The sequence below is a fragment of the Myotis lucifugus genome, unplaced genomic scaffold (assembly GCF_000147115.1).
Source record: "Myotis lucifugus unplaced genomic scaffold, Myoluc2.0 scaffold_53, whole genome shotgun sequence".
NCBI classification, from domain to species: domain Eukaryota; kingdom Metazoa; phylum Chordata; class Mammalia; order Chiroptera; family Vespertilionidae; genus Myotis; species Myotis lucifugus.
This window is the reverse complement of record NW_005871101.1, coordinates 1,185,029-1,204,588: the sequence shown is the minus strand read 5'-3', so window position 1 is coordinate 1,204,588 and position 19,560 is coordinate 1,185,029. Positions and strand designations below refer to the sequence as shown.

The 19,560-nt window shown below is 39.9% G+C and overlaps 1 protein-coding gene across 1 annotated transcript in view; it reads right to left on the bottom strand.

The window, feature by feature from the left end:
* The window catches only part of PLD1 (phospholipase D1), a 131,001-nt gene that overhangs the window by 56,784 nt on the left and 54,657 nt on the right, over positions 1-19,560 (bottom strand). The window contains exons 10-14 of the mRNA XM_023753885.1: positions 18,820-18,969; positions 17,811-17,894; positions 10,823-10,904; positions 3,387-3,497; positions 1,166-1,366 (exon numbers count right to left, since the gene is read on the bottom strand). Of these exons, the coding sequence (XP_023609653.1) occupies positions 1,166-1,366; positions 3,387-3,497; positions 10,823-10,904; positions 17,811-17,894; positions 18,820-18,969 (628 nt within the window). The remainder of the gene's footprint in view (positions 1-1,165; positions 1,367-3,386; positions 3,498-10,822; positions 10,905-17,810; positions 17,895-18,819; positions 18,970-19,560) is intronic.

Sequence of the window (19,560 nt, the reverse complement as noted above, 5' to 3'; positions counted from 1 at the left end):
AGTTATTAACCTCCTACTTTCAAATAGAATTACCTATCCTATTTTATACATCTTTAAGTAGGAAGATGCCAAAAACTTTGGCAGTTACCTGCATATAATAAGGCAGCTTATTTAACTTAAAGTTCAATTGCTGTACATTTTTGTTAATAAACTGTTTTCCTAATAGCAAATAAATCTTTAATTTAAATGGACAACAAAGGAGTGGAGTATGAGAGAGCAGATGCTCCATTGAATCTATTTTCTCTTCTTACAAGAGAAGAAACAAACCAGGTGTGTCTATGTTTGACTCAATGTCACTCTTGTTCAATCAATCAGTCAGGCTATCTATCTATATAAAAGCCTAATATGCCAAGTGTGCCCTCAGGAGTTCGACTGACTGGGAGTTCTATCGCTCGCTATGACATGCACTGACCACCAAGGGGTGGCACGGAAAAAAGGAAGGCCCTGGCCAGCAGCCAGCAGCCGGTAGCCGGGGAAGGGAGGCTGACAGCCGCTAGGGACCCTACTTGTGCACAAATTTCATGCACTGGGCCTCTAGTCTATATATATAAAAGCCTAAGCGACTATTCGACTATTCAACCGTTCAACCAGTTGCTATGACATGCACTGACCACCAGGGGGCAGATGCTCAATGCAGGAGCTGCCCCCTGGTGGTCAGTGTGTTCCCACAGCGGGAGTGCTCCTCTGACTGAGGGGCGCCAGATGCCGGGCTCACGATTGGCGAGTGCAGCTGTGGTGGTGTGAACCTCTCCCACGGATACTCCCCCTGTGCACCCGTCCCCCATCTGGACTGGAACCAGGATCCAGACCAGCATCGGTATTGACTGGGCGCGAGCCTGCGGCCACTTCTCGGTCATGGGCGCACCAGTATCACCCTAGGATGGGTGCGCAGAAACTGCAGAGGAGCAGCAGCGAGCCTACCCAGTGGTGGCAGGTGCAGTGGGGCCAGGATGAGCGGGAGTGGCAAGGCACCCAGCCCAGGCTCCTCCCCAGTCGCCTGCCACTTCCCGCACTACTACATCCCTCAGGGGATGTTGGACTGCGGGTTTCGGCCCAATCCCAGTGGGCCACAGTGAGGGACCCCACGTGCACCGGGCCGCTAGTCATATATATTTACACAAACTGTGTCCCTCTTATGCAGTTCTGTAAAGATGACATTACTCACTGGGAGGGAACACAGAGACGGTCCAGAGATGACACGCTTCACGCTGCCCACGTCCGTGAGTCTGTGCTCATTGTCATCCCACCTGCCATAGGCCAGATCGATCCCGCCTACAAAGGCCACTGACTGGTCGATGATGACAAGTTTCTCATGATGAGCCCACAGATATACGGCGGACGACACGTGATCTGGGTGCCTCATCACCTTAAGAGGAAAAAATTGCATATGTAACATGATTTTTTAAATGACCTTCTGTTTTCACCCCTGAGTAGCATTTTCTATAATTCAAATACCAAAATGGGCTCTGTATACACCAAAGAAAATCCCCAAACTTCACCTTTTATTCTCAGTATTTAACTGGGAAGACTCCTAGTTACATCTGAAGCCTCCCCCACCCTCACTCATTCTACATTTTGGGGCAACTGCCATTTAGCTTGAAGCTTGGGCACATATTCTTATAAAAGTCAGCTCAAAGAAATAGCTAATTCCCTTTCCCCCCTAAAAGGATATATCTGGTATTATTTAAAAAAAACAAAACTCTAAAAATGTTTAAACAACATCTCTATCTGTGGCAAATCCTATATCATAAAGAGGTAATATGCAAATTGACCATCATTCCAACATACAAGATGGCCGCCCCCATGTGGACACAAGATGGCCAGCAGGAGAGGGCAGTTGGGGGGGACCAGGCCTGAAAGGGAGGGCAATTAAGGGCTACCAGGCTGGCAGGGGTACAGTTAGGCATCAATCAGGCTGGCAAGGGAGTGGTTATGGGTGGATCAGGCTGGCAGGGAGAAGCGGTTAGGGGCAATCAGGCAGGCAGGCAGGAGAGCAGTTGGGAGCCAGCGGTCCTGGATTGTGAGAGGAATGTCCCAGATTGGAGAGGGATCGGGCCAAAACGGGCAGTTGGACATCCCTCGAGGGGTCCCAGATTGGAGAGGGATCGGGCCTAAATGGGCAGTTGGACATCCCCCGAGGGGTCCCAGATTGGAGAGGGTGCAGCCTGGGCGGAGGGGACCCCCCCCCCCCCCCCGTGCATGAATTTCGTGCATCAGGCCTCTAGTTTTTAAATAACTATATTGATCTTTTGGCAGCCATGGAGTCAAAATAGGAAGCATATGAATATAGGGAGATAGATATTTTGGCAACTCTTAATTTGAAGGGTACTTTGAGGAGTTATTAACTTTCTGCTTGTAAAGAATTCTCTCTAATGCAGGAATGGAACCCAAGACCCTTTGGTGCATGGGCTGATGTTCTAACCACTGAGAACACTGGCCAGGGCTGACTGGGAAATATTTATTGATAAGCTTTAGGTCTTTAGTAAAATATCAAATAACAAGATGTCATTAAGAAAAGTACTTTAAGGCCTGGCTGGCATGGCTCAGTGGCTGAACATCGATCTATGAACCAGGAGGTCAGAGTTCTATTCCCGGTCAGGGCACATGCCCGGGTTGTGGGCTTGATTCCCAGTGTGGGGCATGCAGGAGGCAGCTGATCAATGATTCTCTCTTATCATTGATGTTTCCATCTCTCTCTCCCTCTCCCTTCCTCTCTGAAATGAATAAAAAATATTTTTTTAAAAGAAAAGTACTTTAAGTCCTTAAGTCTTTGTTGCTATCAGTATTCAAGGGATGCCACAGGGAGATCACATTTTAGAGATTCTAGGATCATCTTAATGAGAATGGAAACTTGACAGGCCTCAAAACAAATCTAGGGAGTGTGCTCTTAACTAAATTATCTATATATATAATCTATATATATAAAAGGCTAATATGCAAAGTGTCCCCTTGGGAGTTTGACCAGAAGACTGGGAGTTCGATCGCTTGCTATGATGTGCACTGACCACCAGGGGGTGGTGCGGAACGAAGCAAGGCCCCAGCTGGCAGCCAGCAGCTGGGAAAGGGAGGCCCCAGCCATCAGCCAGAAGGCCCTGATCGACCCTGATCGTCGGCCAGGCCTAGGGACCCTACTGGTGCGTGAATTTTGTGCAGCAGGCCTCTAGTCAGGGTGAGAAAAGCAGAAATGTGACCCTTGTTGACTCCATCAATATTAGAAGTATTTAAAAAAATTATAGTATTTTCTTTTATTTCTGAGAACACAATCCTATTTATTCAATATATACATTAGGAAATTCTACACATTACCACTGCTCAGAGCAAAATAAACCTGAAAAACTACAGAATAATAAAGAAGAAACATGGTTCAGCAAGATGAACCTGAATACCTTTATGTTGGGGTGTAGACGCATTAAAGTCTTCTTGCTGTATTCACTGTTTATTCCAAGTGCAAGTTCCACCTCTTTGTACAGTATTATGAAGATCCTCACCCCCTCTTGCTGTCACAGGAGAAAACACAGGCAGGAATGAGAATTTCTGTAGGTAGATTATGGTTTTCTTTTTCTTCTTCCTTTCTGCGCACTATATTTTCTAAAATTTCTTCTATAAACAAGTATAGTAAAATATTTAATGAACAACACAATACAAGGAAGGTGAAACGAAAATGTATGTATATTAAGACCCAGATGTAAAAAATAAATATTATCTTTCTTCCGTTCCTACAATTTGTTATGCCAAGACAGTGTCAATATTTGACTAGAGACAGAACCTTGAAATTACAATCTCAACTACTAAAAGTGTCTCATAGTCTTACACCTGAGAACGTTTCCAAACACATATCATTTAGAAAGCTTTGATCTGATTCATGTTACAGGTTTAGGGTTGTTTGTTTGTTTGTTTTTTTGTACTTCAACTGTTGAAGTGATTAAAAACAAACCTCTGTTATAATTTAAACTAAATATCCCTTAATGTTCCTGGGGTATGTTTCATAGAATTTTTTGTTGTTTGTTTTTTTTTTTTTTTAATTTTGTTTTTTATTTATTTCAGAAAGAAAGGAAGAGGGAGAGAGAATTAGAAACATTTATGATGAGGGAGAATCATTTATCATCTGCCTCCTTCACACCCCATGCTGGGGATCGAGCCCGCAACCCAGGCATGCACCCTGACCTGGAATCGAACAATGACCTACTAGTTGGTAGGTCAATACTCAACCACTGAGCCATACCTGCTGGGCTAAAATTTTTCTTTAAAAATAAAAAAATTATTAAAATGGATAAATTGATGTGTGATTGGTTGCCTCCTGACTAAAATCAAACCCTTCAGTCTAAGGGCCAAAGCTCTAATCACTGAACCAAACTGGCCAGGGCACATTTCTTAATTTTTAGGAGATAAATGTATTGGTTCACACTTTTAACCCATAATTGAATCATTAATGTTGATTTCACCAGTGAAATGACTTCAGAAGTCATCTTCTCTAACATTCAAAAATCCCAGAATTTTAGCAGTGTCACACAAACGAACACTTGGAGCTAAAAGAAAATAGACAAGGCCATTAGGAGGGTCAAATTAAATCAAAGGTGTCTGGAAAACTTTAAATGTTATAGAAATAACATTTATTATTAATATTAACCATCAAAAAGGAGAATGTTCAGCAACTGGTAGTACAAAGAAGTAGCAGTACCTCCTTTTCTAGTTCTGGGTGGTGACAAGGTTTCAGCCTTTGCTAAATTGCCCCGCCCCCGAACATCCCTCCCCTTCTCCATGTCCACTCAGATGGTTCCCCCTCAACATATAGGTCAGAATGTACTTATCCAGGACACTCTTGTCTCATTTACCCCCACTTCCTGTGCTATGTTTTTACTTTTTAGGTGTGCATCCTCAGTATTGCTGTGAAGTTTGCAGCATTTAAATTTGCACTCTCTATTTCCAGCAGCTCTGAAAGCATTCTGAAACATATTGCACACATATTGAATAATGTATCTAAAGTAGGCACTTAATATCCCAGAGATTAGACCATAAGAAATATTTCATAATACTTCCTAAATTATTAGAGATGTAGGCATATCTAATAAATTATAGTGGCAGAGAATAATTTGGAGTGTAAATGAATAATCCATGATAATTAGGCATTGTTTATCATGGAAATTTGAGTCATAAATGGCTCAGTGGTTGAGGGTTGACCTATGAACCAGGAGGTCATGGTTTGATTCCCAGTTAGGGCATATGCCAGGGTTGCGGGCTTCATCCCCAGTGTGGGGTGTGTAGGAGGCAGCTGATCAATGATCCTCTCTCAACATTGATGTTTCTATCTCTCTCTCCCTCTCCCTTCCTCTCTGAAATCAATACAAATATATTTAAAATGGAAAATAATATAGAAGTTTGTATTTTAGGTTGCAGGATGTCAAAACTTGGAGTAAACCAAACACATATACAATTCCCAAATATTGTTCTGCCAGTACCAAGAAGTATTATTTTGGCCCCTAAAGCCTTATAATAACATATTCATAATACTAATAATTTAACTTTCTTGACGTTAGTATTATCTAAGAAGTGTATATATTTTTGAAGGGACACACTAGATTCACAGTCTGGGCTGCATTGAGGAAATGTGAGTACTAGGAGAAGATTAACTCTTGCTCTGAAAAAAAAGTAGTCATTCTATTTCCCTGGTTACCAGCAGACTTTTGGAACTTGCTCATTATTTGTTATAATGATGTAACTATTATTGGAGTAAAGAGATCAGGAAGTGAAAGTGTAGACAAGAAGTGAACAGATTAATGTCTACTGCTCTGGCCACTGAGTGCTCAGCTGTGAATCACTGGCTGAGGGCTCTAAAGGAAAACAAGAACATTATGTTATTTTTCTCCTCTATTGTTCCGGTTTACTTTGCTATTTGAATATTTAGGATTCAGCACTGAATAACAGCTACCAAAAAATAGCCTCCCATTGAAAGATATAAAGTTTAAAACCTAAAATTTCCACCTAAGTTATAGTACATTACAGCTGATATCTTTCATCATGGTTGATTTCTTTCGAATGGATGAAATTCTGCTCCTTAGCCTATGAGATTATTACTCACTCATAAGAAAAGTAGTCACAACTTAGGAACTGGCCTGAATCTTACAATTTTCCATTTACCTGCATAACGAATGGATTTTTGAAATAATGGAGATGTTAACGCTAATGGATTACATTATTACCCTCCATCTATCATACCTGACATTTTCTTCTTACTGTGTCTTTAATCATTGAAATCAATGAACTCTAGAGGAAATAGGGTAGAGACCTTGAGTCTTTTTAGCTTAAATACAAATGACTAATAAGGAAGTAATTAAATATAAAAAGTTCATTTTTATGCAGTCTGGCTTACAATTATTTACTCACATCTACAATAAACAGCTAATTAGTGACGAGACTTCTGTGATAATAAAGCAATAAAACTCTTCTTTTGGTCAATGCATTGCAACACTCCCATAAACTCTAAACGGCAAAGGAAAAAATGTTCCTTGGGAACAAAGGCATTTCCTGGGTCATAATTGTGGAGACTTATACAAATGTGGGGAATATTTATGCAAAATGAAATCCAAATTAGAAAGAAAACAAAAGGACTAATATTAACTCTGTAATTTAAAAAAATACACTTTTCAAACAGCCAATGTTTTTCTAATGCCTTTTACCGACTTTTGCTAGGAGAGGTGGAAGGAAAGTATTAATAGGGGAAGTAGGAAAACAAAGGAATGGCTGGGATTTGACTGCGCAACACCATGTTTCTTATCTCTACTCAAGTCAACTAGCCAGAAGGTTCCACAGAGTCAATGTCATCAAACTTGAATTTCCAAAGATGAACGTTCTGCCCTCTTTTCTAATTTGCTTTTACTCAAGTAGAACAGACACAATACTGTCAGCAGTAGGAAGCTTTAGGAGTTTTAGATACACATCACACATGCAAAAACAAAACACATAAACATTTTTCAGAGTTGAAATCAAGAGACTTTGTTTCTGAGCCAGCGTTTTCTCAGGTTGTTCCAAGTACTGTGGTCAAAATATTTCCTGGATGCAGCCAGGTCTGTCCATTGCTTGAAGAGAGCTTAGCTTACAGTTCCACAGGCTAATCGCGGATTTTATCACTTGTCCAAGAATTCCCCAGGGGTGGAATGAAAAAAATCCATGTCCTTGCCAGTTAATTGCAGGCAGCATTGGGATGTAAGATCACAAATGCTTGTGAGTTGTTTCGTTGTTTTCTTTTTTAACCAGTTTTGTCTAAAGCACAGACCTCAAAGTTGGACATGTCTTCTCCCTTCCCTGCCATGCCCTTCCAGGTCACCACTTTGATAAGATTCTCTCTGATTTTTCTGGGCAGAGATATGATTATTTATCTCATTTGATAACCCTGGACATCCCTCTCTCCCATTGCTCACAGACTGCCACTCTAGAATGTGCCCTGTGATCTGGGACAGTAAGAAATGAACCAGATGACAAAAGCCCCCTGAGGACCTACACCTTGTTCTGTAAGCCCCCAGGTTGCTGTGCTTGAAGATTCTTTTGGTGAAAGTCTCATGAGAAGTATTACATATCGCTAAGGTTGAAATATACCAATTGGGTACAAGGATATAGTTACCATAACCGTGAAGCTAATTATCTCACCTCTTAGTGTAGACAATGCAGGACTGTGGGAAACCTTGGGATGTTGATTTGAATTGCAAACACTCTGCCTCTCAAGGTTAGCTTAGACTATTTTAAATAGTAACATTGCATATCAGAAGACCAAAGAGACAGGGAAATATCAACTCGGTCATTACAGAGAAACAAAATATTGTATTTTCCCCCTAAGAAACAGCCATTTTAAGAGATGTTTGCCTATATGTTGGCTATGAGGCAGAAACACTAAGTTCCTTCCCTAAAATCTGCACAATCAAATGGAAGGAAAAAAAATCACTTATTTAAATCAACCTTATGAACCTCTGGGACCTGTTAATGCAAAAATAATGTTATCAACCCACTACTTTGTGAAATTAGTGGCTTTCAGAAACAATTATTTATATGAAACTGTTCATAAGCATATGAAATGTCAATTTGGAATGATCCAAGTGTTAAAAAGGCATGACCAAATTAATAATATGCCATAGCTAGATTACAGAAGAGCAATTCTGCTAAATGACCCACTGAGAAGTTAATATTTAACAGCATTACTATCTCCTTATGAAATTTTAAAAATCATTATCTACAATTCAAAAATCACAAGTTTCAGGAAGCTGATAAAATTCAAATAAAGCACCATTATCAGGCCATAATAATTACTGGGCCCCGGTGTCCACCTGGAACCTTACCGGGGTTCACAGGCAATAAAAGCAAAGAGAAGCCATGGTTGTGATAGAAAAGGAAACTGGGTAGGTACACTAAGGGGATAAACAAACATCTGCCAGCGAAAATGAGGTCGAGGGCCTGGCTTGCAGGATCTTCCTCCTGAGCCCTGTTCTGGCATCGACTACTTTCTGGAGTTTACTTAGATGTTCCATATGCATCTCACACTCAAATAATCTAAACTTTAGCTCTTTTTTTTGTATATATATATATATTTTTAAAATCTTTAAATTCTTTATTAGTTAAGGAATTACAAATGTGTCCTCATCCCCCCCCATTAACCCCCATCCTCCCCCACCCTTTTTTGTATATTTTTATTGATTTTTTACGGAGAGGAAGGGAGAGAGATAGAGAGTTAGAAACATCGATGAGAGAGAAACATCGATCAGCTGCCTCTTACTGGGGATGTGCCCACAGCCAAGGTACATGCCCTTGACCGGAATTGAACCTGGGACCCTTGAGTCCGCAGGCCAACGCTCTATCCACTGAGCCAAACCGGTTAGGGCTAAACTTTAGCTCTTTAAATCTGAGTTTGTCCCACTTCCTCCCACTACTAGATTCACCTTCCAACACATCACTTTGATCAGATCGCCCGTCATCCATAACACCCCCATCCCAGTAGATCCCCACTGTACTCCACAAAGCCCAAGCCACTGGCTTGGATCATCAACCTTTCACGTCCTAGCTGCAGCCTGCCTTTCTATCTTGATCCGCCATCCTACCTGTGCTAACACTCAGGTGAAATCAACCTTGTCACCTTACTGTGACTGGCAAAGCCTTCTGAATTCCTGTTTTCACACCCCATTTCCTACATCTAGAAACGTCTTCTTTTTAATTTTTTTGCTCATTCTAAATGCCCTAAATCTCTCATGTCCTGAGGAGTTCCCCACCAGACTTACCCAATGCTCTCCCTCCTGCCTTTGAATCTTGGCCCTATCTCTGTACTCAATTGACTCTTGGGGAAATTTTTAAGCTTCTTCAGGTCAAGAATCATGCTTCTTATTTATTTATGTATGTTCACATATGATTATCCAAGTGCCCTGCACTCACTAGGCATTCAGCAAACGCATGTTGATTGAAAGCTAAAACAGTAAAGTGTTGGATAAGTACTGTAAGGAGAGGATTTACTAGTATGATTGACTCCTGGAGAAAATTATAGCCCATTCAACATACAAAAACACATTTGGTAATCCTAGGATTGAGCCCAGAGCGTGAGTCCTTGAGCAAGCCTTCCATGGGCAGAGATGGAATCCTTTTCATACACGAATTAGTAATTAGTCTAGTACGTGGATCAGGAGATAACTGTATGCTAAATTATTTAATGACTATGCAAATAATGCTTTTCAAGACCAGAATTTCCAATTTGGTGAATAGACTTTTGTTCAAACAACACATTAGATTAGCCATGAAAATGATGCTGTGTGGCAAGACATGTGTCTGAAATAAAGATGACCAATTTCAGTCTCCAATATTAGCAGTGAGCTCAGATACTAAAAATCAAAGATTTTGATATCTGCAAAAATCCTAAAGTAAAAACATGGGGAAAAGACATTGAAGGGAAAGGAAAAGGTGAGTGGGGCAAGAGGTAGGGGAATGGAAAGGATGGGGGAAAAGAAACGAGTGTAGGCTGTGAGGAATAGTAAAATACTATCCACGATTACTTAGGATCGACAAATTCTGCAGGAATGTTTAATGATAGAATAAACAAGATTAAGACAGTTTCAAATAATAGTAAAAAGGCTAGCATTCCCCATTTGAATGTGATTAATAAGAAATCCAGTTCTATTCTACTTCACCTTAATTTGACTTGGTTAAGGGACAACTACATAAAAAATTTCACTAGAAATATGCATGCAAAGTAGTCTTTGATGAACCTGCTATACTGATTCAGTTATTTATTTTTTATAATAAAAAGAGCACACTCAGTGCTCACCCAGAATCTACATGGTCAACTGCACAGGAAACAATTTCACATTATTACCAGGAACTGTCCCCAAACTGAAATAGAACAGCACCAATTCTTAATGTCCCTCTTCCTTGATATTCTTCAACATCAGCTTGGCCCCATCTGAGTGAAATCTCAGATAATTTTGTCTTTTGCTCAAATAACAGCATAGTAAGTAAAATAAAAATGCTATGTTTTATTTCATCTTTTATTATCCATTAATAAAATTTTATCACAAATTTTGACTATAAAATTAACTACCCATAACTGATTAAAAAAATAAAAATTAGAATTGCTAATAAAAATCATGCTTTGCATTAGGCTAAAATATTATGCATTTTAGAACAACAGGAAAAAAATCAGAACCAACTGAATTTGAAAACAGAAAGTATTCTACTTTTCTATCCAACTCTAAAAAAAAAGTTATAAGTATGCATGAAGGACTTTAAAAAGAAAAGGCATTTAAGAGGCAATAAGCATTTAAGAAATCACATCAGCACTTGTTCGGAAAGTACATACTGCTTTTCGTTTAAGAATGTAGTCCAACCTCCAACGATTTCCTTCAACCACAGGGCGTTTCAGGAAGATTTCTGGACTCAACCTGAAATCACAAAATTTCAAGTAACTAAAACAACATACAAAGTTCTGACTGTGTCATAGGAAGCAAAGGCGAGTTTAGCCCAAATGCCATCCTCCTCCTCCACTGGGGCAGGTCATCCGTATAAGTCCATGTACAAGTTCATATGGAAGCGCGAGCCTTTGTCCATACAAAAAGCCAACCTAGATTTCTCTCCATACATCTTACTCACATGTGCACACACACACACACATGCAGACACTGTTGGTTGCCCACCTTTTTCTTCCTTGTTCCCACCAGATAGTGTAAATATTCTACACCCTCGCTTCCCCCGACTCCTGCCCAATGTCACACAATCCTGGACAATGAGATACATGAGGGGGCGCATGTGGGGTTCATGGAAAAGCTTTCCTCTTTGGTGATAGAGAGACACACCGTCGCTTAAAAAAGGAAAAGAGACTTTAGGGTGGGTATTGTATGGGGCTATGTTGCAGTCGTATTGAAATTCTAAGGGAAAGACCAGAATGGTGAAATCACTAGACCACTCCACCAACCTTAGGATTGCCTGACTTGGGATTTCTCATTATGTGAGACAAATGAATCCTTGTTGTTTAAGCCACTTCTAGAGGAGCATTCTGTTCATCCAGGCCAAAAGTGTTCTAACTGGTAAACAGACACGCTGGCTTCCAAGGAGCCGTGTCCATGAAACCTGGGTCTTTCTGAACAAAAAGAGAAGGCTCACTGATAAATTGTCTCCAATGTGAGGATAAACCCCTTGGCTCTTCTTTTTAGTAATTCCCCAGGCAGCTAAGCATACAGTAGAGTCCCTTTTTCCCTTGGGGTTGAGGTCTGAAGTCAGTTAAATGTATATGTGATATGACTTCCCTGTAATGAGGAAAAACAAATAAGAAAACTTCATCTGCTGAAATGCTAGACTTGGAAGAAGAGGAGGAGACTGGATATGGATTAAAGCCTTATTGAACACTAGGCTGTAATATTGCCTTGCCAGGAAGTCCTCTAAGAAGGTGACAACAACAGGGTTTTAAGGAGCTAAAGAGATTAAAAGCAATAATTTTATGCTCTATTTCATTCACTTAAAGAAAATAAAAACTCAGACATAACATATCCAAAGGAAACACATATTGGGTGAGATTATTAAGAAAACAGACAAATAGTGGGAGTATATACAGTACAAATACTTGCATATTTAATTCAAAATAGGAAACAACTCAAAGGTAATCTATGTCTAAACAAACAAAAAATGCAGCAAAAGATTTATGATGAATTACAAAGAGTTCTGTTTTAAGTAGAAAAGTACAGCACTGTACACTGCTAGTTCACTGAAGATGAGATATATCCAGCAACATATACATACTTGCAATTTTTATATATACATTAATTATGGACTCAGAGGGCTTCTGTTTTGGGGCCGCTTCTAAAGCTATGCTCGGCAATCAAGTCTCTTATCCTTTATTTACTATACCAGCATTGTGCACCCTGTATGCAGAATATTCTACTAGTTACTTTGGAGGATCTTAATATAGCTCTCAAGGAACCCTCAATTTTCAGGATAATAAAATGATAAAAGACTGATATAAACAAAGTATAAACAATGGCAAAGAGAGAGCAGCTATGATGCCCAAGTATCATTGTGTCAGGATCTTTACTAAGTAGTTATTAGATAAACTAAGTTCAAAAGAATTATATGATACTGTATTTCACTGAATCTAGGACACTGATGATAGCAAGATGCTTCATTACTGTGTGTACCACTAAGAAAGAAAATGTGATGAGAGTTACCACTGTAAGATGTTACTGAAGGTAAGATCTATCCTGATTCCAGAGATGTTAACATGGACTTCCAAGTAAATGCTCCTCTCTTATAGCTTTAAATATTTATATGAGAAGGACAACAGTTGAAATCAATGATCAGAGCTTCCATCTTAAGAAGATAGAAACAGGAAAAATTAAACCTAATGTAAGAAGAAAGGGAAGAATAGATGAATGGAACTCAATGCAATATAAGACAATAACAATAGAGAAAACCCAATGAAACCAAAAGCTAGCTCATTTAAAAATTAATGAAATTGATAAACTTCTAGCCAGATTAAAAAAGAAAAAGGGAGTTTGACTACTTTAGATTTCTCAGAAAGGTGGGATCTTGTATTATATGTTCTTTTGTGTCTGGCTTATTTCACTTGAGTATAATGTCCTCCAGGTTCACCCACATTGTTGGAAATGGTAGAATTTCCTTTTTTTAAAGGCTGAATAATATTCCATTGAATGTAAATACTTCATTTTCTTTATCCATTCATCCCTTAATGGACATTTAGGTTGTTCCCATGTCTTGGATGTTGTGAATGCAGCTGCAATGAACATGGGAAAGCAGGTACCTCTTCAATACTAGTATCTTGATTTCAACTCATTTTTATATATATCTAGAAGTGGGACTCCTGGATCATGTCGTAGTTCTATTTTTCAATTCTTTGAGGAACCTCCATGCTGTTTTCCATATTAGCTGCGCCAATTTACATTCCCCAACAATGATTCCTTGAGTGGTGGTTACCAGGAGTGAAGGAAGGAGGAAACGAGGAGGTCTTGATCAAAAGGCACAAAGTACCAGTCAGTTATGCAAAATGAGTAAGTCTGAGAGATCTATGTACAACATGGTGCCTATCGTAAACCTACTGCACAGTACAGTGCCTGTAGTTAGCTACATTAGATTATATTCTATATTTAAAAATTTGCTAAGAGGATAGATTTTATATTGTATTCTTATAATAAAAATATCTATAATAATAAAAGTGTAATATGCAAATCGACCGAACGGTCGAACAGCAGAACAACCGTCCGGACGACCACACTATGACACGCGCTGGCGCCAGGCCAGCCAAGGCAGGTGCGATGCAATTGGTCTCTAGTTCAGGCCTGAGGAGAAAGAGTGAGATCTTTGGCAGTGATAGAAGTGGCGGCAAAAGAGAAGCCACAGGAAACCCAAAATTAGTGGGGGGATCACGGAGAGAGAAGAGCTCAGGAAAGCAGCCCTATCAATCTGTTTGTGACTTCTAGCTCACTCCCAAGCTGCCAATGCATGGATTTGATCCTAAATACAGGGTGGGGCAAAAGTCGGTTTAGAGTTGTGAATATGCAAAACATAGAGTTTTTGTTTCTGTATTGTTATTTATTATTGTATTATTTATGAACTATAAACCTACTTTTGCCCCACCCTGTATTATGCCAGAGAGTTTGAGAACTGAAAAAAATAGACCACTGCCCTAACTGGCCACTAGGTGGAGCACATGGGGGACAGAGCTGAACCACACTGCAAAGGCTTTGAAAAGAAATCTGACATTAAAAACACAGATATTGGTGTTTTTGATTTCTTAGGATATATTCCTAGAAGTGGGATCACTGGGTCAATGGCATTTTCATTTTTAATTTTTTGAGGAACCTCCATACTGTTTTCCATAATGGCGGCACCAGTCTGCATTCCCACCAGCAGTGCACAAGGATTCCCTTTTCTCTACATCCTTGCCATAGGTTCATAGCAGAGCAATTTACAATAGCTAAGATTTTGAAACAGCCTATGTGCACATCAGAAGATGAGTGGATTAAACACTATGGTACATCTACACAAGGGAATACTACACAGCTGCAAAAAAGAAAGAACTCTTACCATTTGCTACAGCATGAATGGACCTGGAGAGCATTATGCTAAGCAAAATAAGCCAGTCAGAGAAAGAAAAGAATCACATGACCTCACTCATATGTGGAATCGTATGAACAACATAAACTGATGAATAAAAATAGATCCAGAGAAATAGAAGCATCAAGCAGACTGTTGAACCTCAGAGGGAAGGCAGGGGAGGGTAGGTGGATGGGAAGATCAACCAATGAACTTGTATGCATATATGCATACCCATGGACACAGACAATAGGGTGGTAAAGGCCTGGGGTAGGGGGCAGGGGTAGGCTGGAAGAGGTCAATGGGGAAAAGGGGGGACATATATAATACTTTCAACAATAAAGATTTTAAAAAAGAAAAATATAAACACAGATATTGCCAGAGGATATAGATCAGAAAAAATGTTACAGTGGGAAATGTGTGAGATTTTACTGCCTGTTTTCTTCCAGGATTTCTGTGGTTTCAAGTCTAAACATCCCAAAGAATGCTATGCTCCAAAATTGTTGTGCTCTCTCACACCCCTATGCCTTGGTCTTGACTGTCCCTTTGCCTAAAACGTTCACCTGTTTTCTTCTCACCAACTCCATCCCCAGGCCCCAGGCCAGCATTCTCTTCTGTGAAGCTTCCAGAGCCCCCTCTTGCAGGCTCAGCCACTATCCCTCCATGTCTTCTGCTCTGTTGATCTTCATCACCGAGTTTTCCCCAATCTGTTGTTTTATGTATGACTTCCTGACTCTATGTTGTTCCAGGGTAGAAGTTGGTTCTCACTCATCTTTATATGCACACTAGAGGCCCAGTGCACAATATTCGTGCACTGTGGGTGGGTGGGGGGGCCTCAACCCAGCCTGCACCCTCTTGCAATCCAGGACCCCTCGGGGGATGTCCGCCTGCTGGCTTAGGCCTGATCCCCTCAGGGACTGGGCCTAAGCTGGCAGTCAGACATCCCTCTTGCAGTCCAGGGCTCTCGCAGTCCAGGACCCCTCTCTCCTTACCGCCTGTCTGCAGCAGAGGTGGGAGAGGCTCCCACCACCACTGCTGTGCTCACCAGTCATGAGCCCGGCTTCTGACTGAGCAGCACTCCCCCTGTGGAAGCACACTGACCACCAGGGGGCAGCTCCTGCATTGAGTATCTGCCCCCTGGGTGGTCATTCTGCCATTCGGTTGATTTGCATGTTAGGGTTTTATTATATAGGATAGCCTTGGTCAGTACCTGTCACAGAGCGCATACTCACTAAATAGCCCTGGAATGAATCAGTGAATAAATTAGGAAATGAATGGATAGGTGGTCAAGTTAATGAACAAAGGAACTGAGTAATTCTAGGTCCCAGGTTGTTTCTCATGTCACTATATTTGCCTTTGCTTGCATAATAATTGCTTAAAAAAAATTAATGCCATTTTTACTTAAGTACATGATGTCTCTTGAATTAGATCGGAAGTTTCTAAAGGGCATGTGTTTCCTCTAACTATGCTTATTACTCTCTCAGGTCTAGACATATCAGGGTTTGGTTAAGCTTTTGAATGTTCCCTTTTGCAATATACTTGCATGACAAGAACTTTCTTCACTTGTTCTGAGGGAAGTTACCACAAAGGTTTTATTTCAAAGGTAGTGTTGTAATAAGATGTTATCTTAGAGAAGTCATGACAAAGAAATAACATTCTGATTCATATTTTTGCTGACAGTAGAAGAGAAAACAGTCAGGGTTCCATCTCTTTAAATGTTTAAATGTGAGTCTTACTTTGGCAGTCACAACCTTCAAAAGAGAATATATTCTTGCACAAAACATGAGAACATGGGCTCAATGGAAAAAACTGTTTTCATTCTCTTTCATGTCTTCGTCAAACTTTCAGAAATATTTTTCTTCAAGGACTACAGTACGACATTAAACTTGAATGAATTCTCATAAGTGTTTAGAAAGAATCAACCAAAGAAACAGCTCCTAAAGCAGGAAACTTTATTTTTTTCCTGGTAATTGACTAATGGGACAAAATTTGTCAATAATATACTAGTAAAGGCCAAGAATAAGCTCCTCCAACAACATGAGAATAAATTATTTGTAGCCGTGCTGACCAGCACATACCTTATCTGTGATTCTAGATCAATGATTCTCAGCCCAGAGGGACCTTGCCTCCCAGGAGACATTTGGCAAAGTCTAAAGACACAGGTTATTACCACTGGGATCTGGCTATTGTCATCTAGTGAGTAAAAGCCAGGGATACCGATGGTGCTAAACATCCCACAATGCACAGAACAACACTCCACAACTGAGAATTATCTGGCCCCAAATGTCAGTAGTGCCCAGGTTGGGAAAGCATGCCCTAGAATGATCGAGTCTCACATCACTGAGGCAAAGCGTAGAAAAAGATGAGCGCACATTCCTAACTTCTCTCCCCTGTGCCCCCAGGTCTAGAATTAAGAGGAAATAAGTTATGATGATATTTGCACAGTTCCTACATAAGGTAGCGTTTGGAAGGAAACAGGATAGGGAAAAATAGGGGCATCTTAAGCAACTAAGATATCAGAAGGAAAACACGTTTTAAATGTTTTCATTTCCTTTACAGTCAATGTTGACATCTGCAGTCATTCTTCACTGTCCAGGCAGGTAGGTAATTGGAGCTAAAGTCACACTACAAAGCCTACACCAACTTCAGGGGTGAAATTTCCCAGTAGCTAAATGAGTTTTAGATATGAGACTTCTAGTGGCTTTAGAAAGCATCATAACTCTCATGGATGTTTTTAAGGGGGGTCAGACAATTGAAACCTGACATATCTCCAAAAAAGCTGACCAGGCTAGTCATTAACAAGGACATTTAAATAGTAATGGGCAAATGGAACGATTCCAATTTCAAAGGGACAATTCTGAAGAATTATATTCACTGGATCTAGTGACAGACATACCAAAATGAGGAAAAACTACTCAAGGATGATTATTTTCCACTACCTCTACAACTATGTTTGCATTGCAACATAATCTTTACTAAAATGAATACTGAGTGTCTGCTTCTAAATAGAAAGACAAGTACAATATTGTTCAAGCTAAATATTTTAAGAATATATTTGGGTGCCAAGTGTTTTGAAAAGACCTTTCACTGGAGGCTATTAGAGTTAATTGGTAGAGACTTTGGCCAGACCATCTGTGGGAACTGCTGGTTTTCATAATGTGTGACTCTGGGACAGCACAACAAACACTGTTGTACATTCCTAAACATAGAGACTCCAAACACCATCCCCAGGGACAAATACTAACCACCAATCTGTGATAAAAATCTCTTCTTTTGCCTCTTCCATCGCATTTGCAATATCTTCAAAATATCCTTTGGCATTAACATACCTGAAAGACAAGTGTTTTTTGTTTTTGTTTTTTGTTTTGTTTTTTTCATTTGTGTGTGTGTGTGTGGGGGGTTGTTTTACAAAAAATAAGAAAGAGGAGAAGACACATATCTTAAGGCAAAGCCAAAGATGGAAACTATTCCCAAGAGTCCCTACACAACCACTAGTTAATTTTCTGTAAATGAAAAACAAGGACTGAGAATGCTACATAGGAAGTACAGTAAACTGATAGAGGTAAGCAACAATTGATTGGTATCATCATCATACAGGGTCAAATGAACTCTCCTATTCTCTTGAACTCACACACAGTTGTTCTTTGGAGACTGAAAACAGAATTGTTTTAAATCCATGGATAGAAAAACATGCTAAGAATGATTTTAATTAAAAGAAATAGCCAGGCCCGGCCAGTGAGGCTCAGTAGTTGAGTGTTGACTTATGAACAAGGAGGTCATGATTCAATTCCCAGTCAGGGGACATGCCTGGGTTGTGGGCTCGATCCCCAGTGTGGGGTGGGCAGGAGGCAGCAAACCAAAGATTCTCTCTCATCACTGATGTTTCTATCTTTCTCTCCCTTTCCCTTCCTCTCTGAAATCAATAAAATATATTTAAAAGAAATATCCAGCAAGTAAATTCTTTTTCTTAAATCATGGCTAATGACTTAAATAAATCTTCCATTTGCATCATTAAGAAAATTTATAAAGTTAGTTTTTAAAATCAAACTTCAAAATCTAAAACTGGCTATTTTAAAGTTCATTATAAAATATCTTTAAAACAAAAATCGGAAAACTAATTGATGCTCAGGTAGTCCTATAAAGAAAAGCCTTTGTTAGGTATAATGCATTACATCTTTTCACAGCTTTGAAAACTGACTTTAGGGAAATTGATTCTATGACTACCCTGACAATCTTAGACCAAAAAGATCTTACCATTTAGCTAAAATGTTCTCTTGGAGAGTAGCATATGACCCAAATCGGTGATCTTTGAGGAAGTTGCTGCCATATTTCTGGACGAATTCTTCTATAGCTCCTGCCCACAACCGAGCATGTCTATAGCTGTTGCATTTTAAAATAAGTGTCCTTCAAAGAAAAGCAAAATGTGGAAAAGGATGGTCACTCTGTGTTCTGTCTTTTTAAACAAATTTAAGACTGAACCATGCCCTGTTTTGTTTCGATACTACAGACATAAGTTGAAAATTTTAAGTAAACAGCATCTTACTTAAATTTTAAAAAAGCAGACTTGTAAACATTTTTGGCAAGATTGTAAAATATAGTCAGTGTAGCAAAAACACATTTTCAGGCTACTTATCCACTCATGCAACCATGTATAAGGTACTTCCTATAGTCCTGGAGGTGTGCTAGACTGTAAGGAGGATAATGAAAGAGGTATAAGGCGAGGATCTGTGCCTCTGTGTTACTTAGTTGCTGGCTCCTGTAGAGGTCATTTCCCTTTAGTGCCTGATGTCCATTTCCCCAGCTTCTGGAAACATCCTGATTGTACTTTAGGAGAGTAATTCCTCCCCTACTCTGAGTTCACCAAAGCCAAGCAAAAGGGCATATTCCAGACCCTGATCCCACAGACTGGTGCAGAGATCTGTTACCGGGACCAGTGGGAATTGTGGCCTGATGCCTATGGCCCTCCCCAAAACAGAAACTGTACAGGAAGAAGGT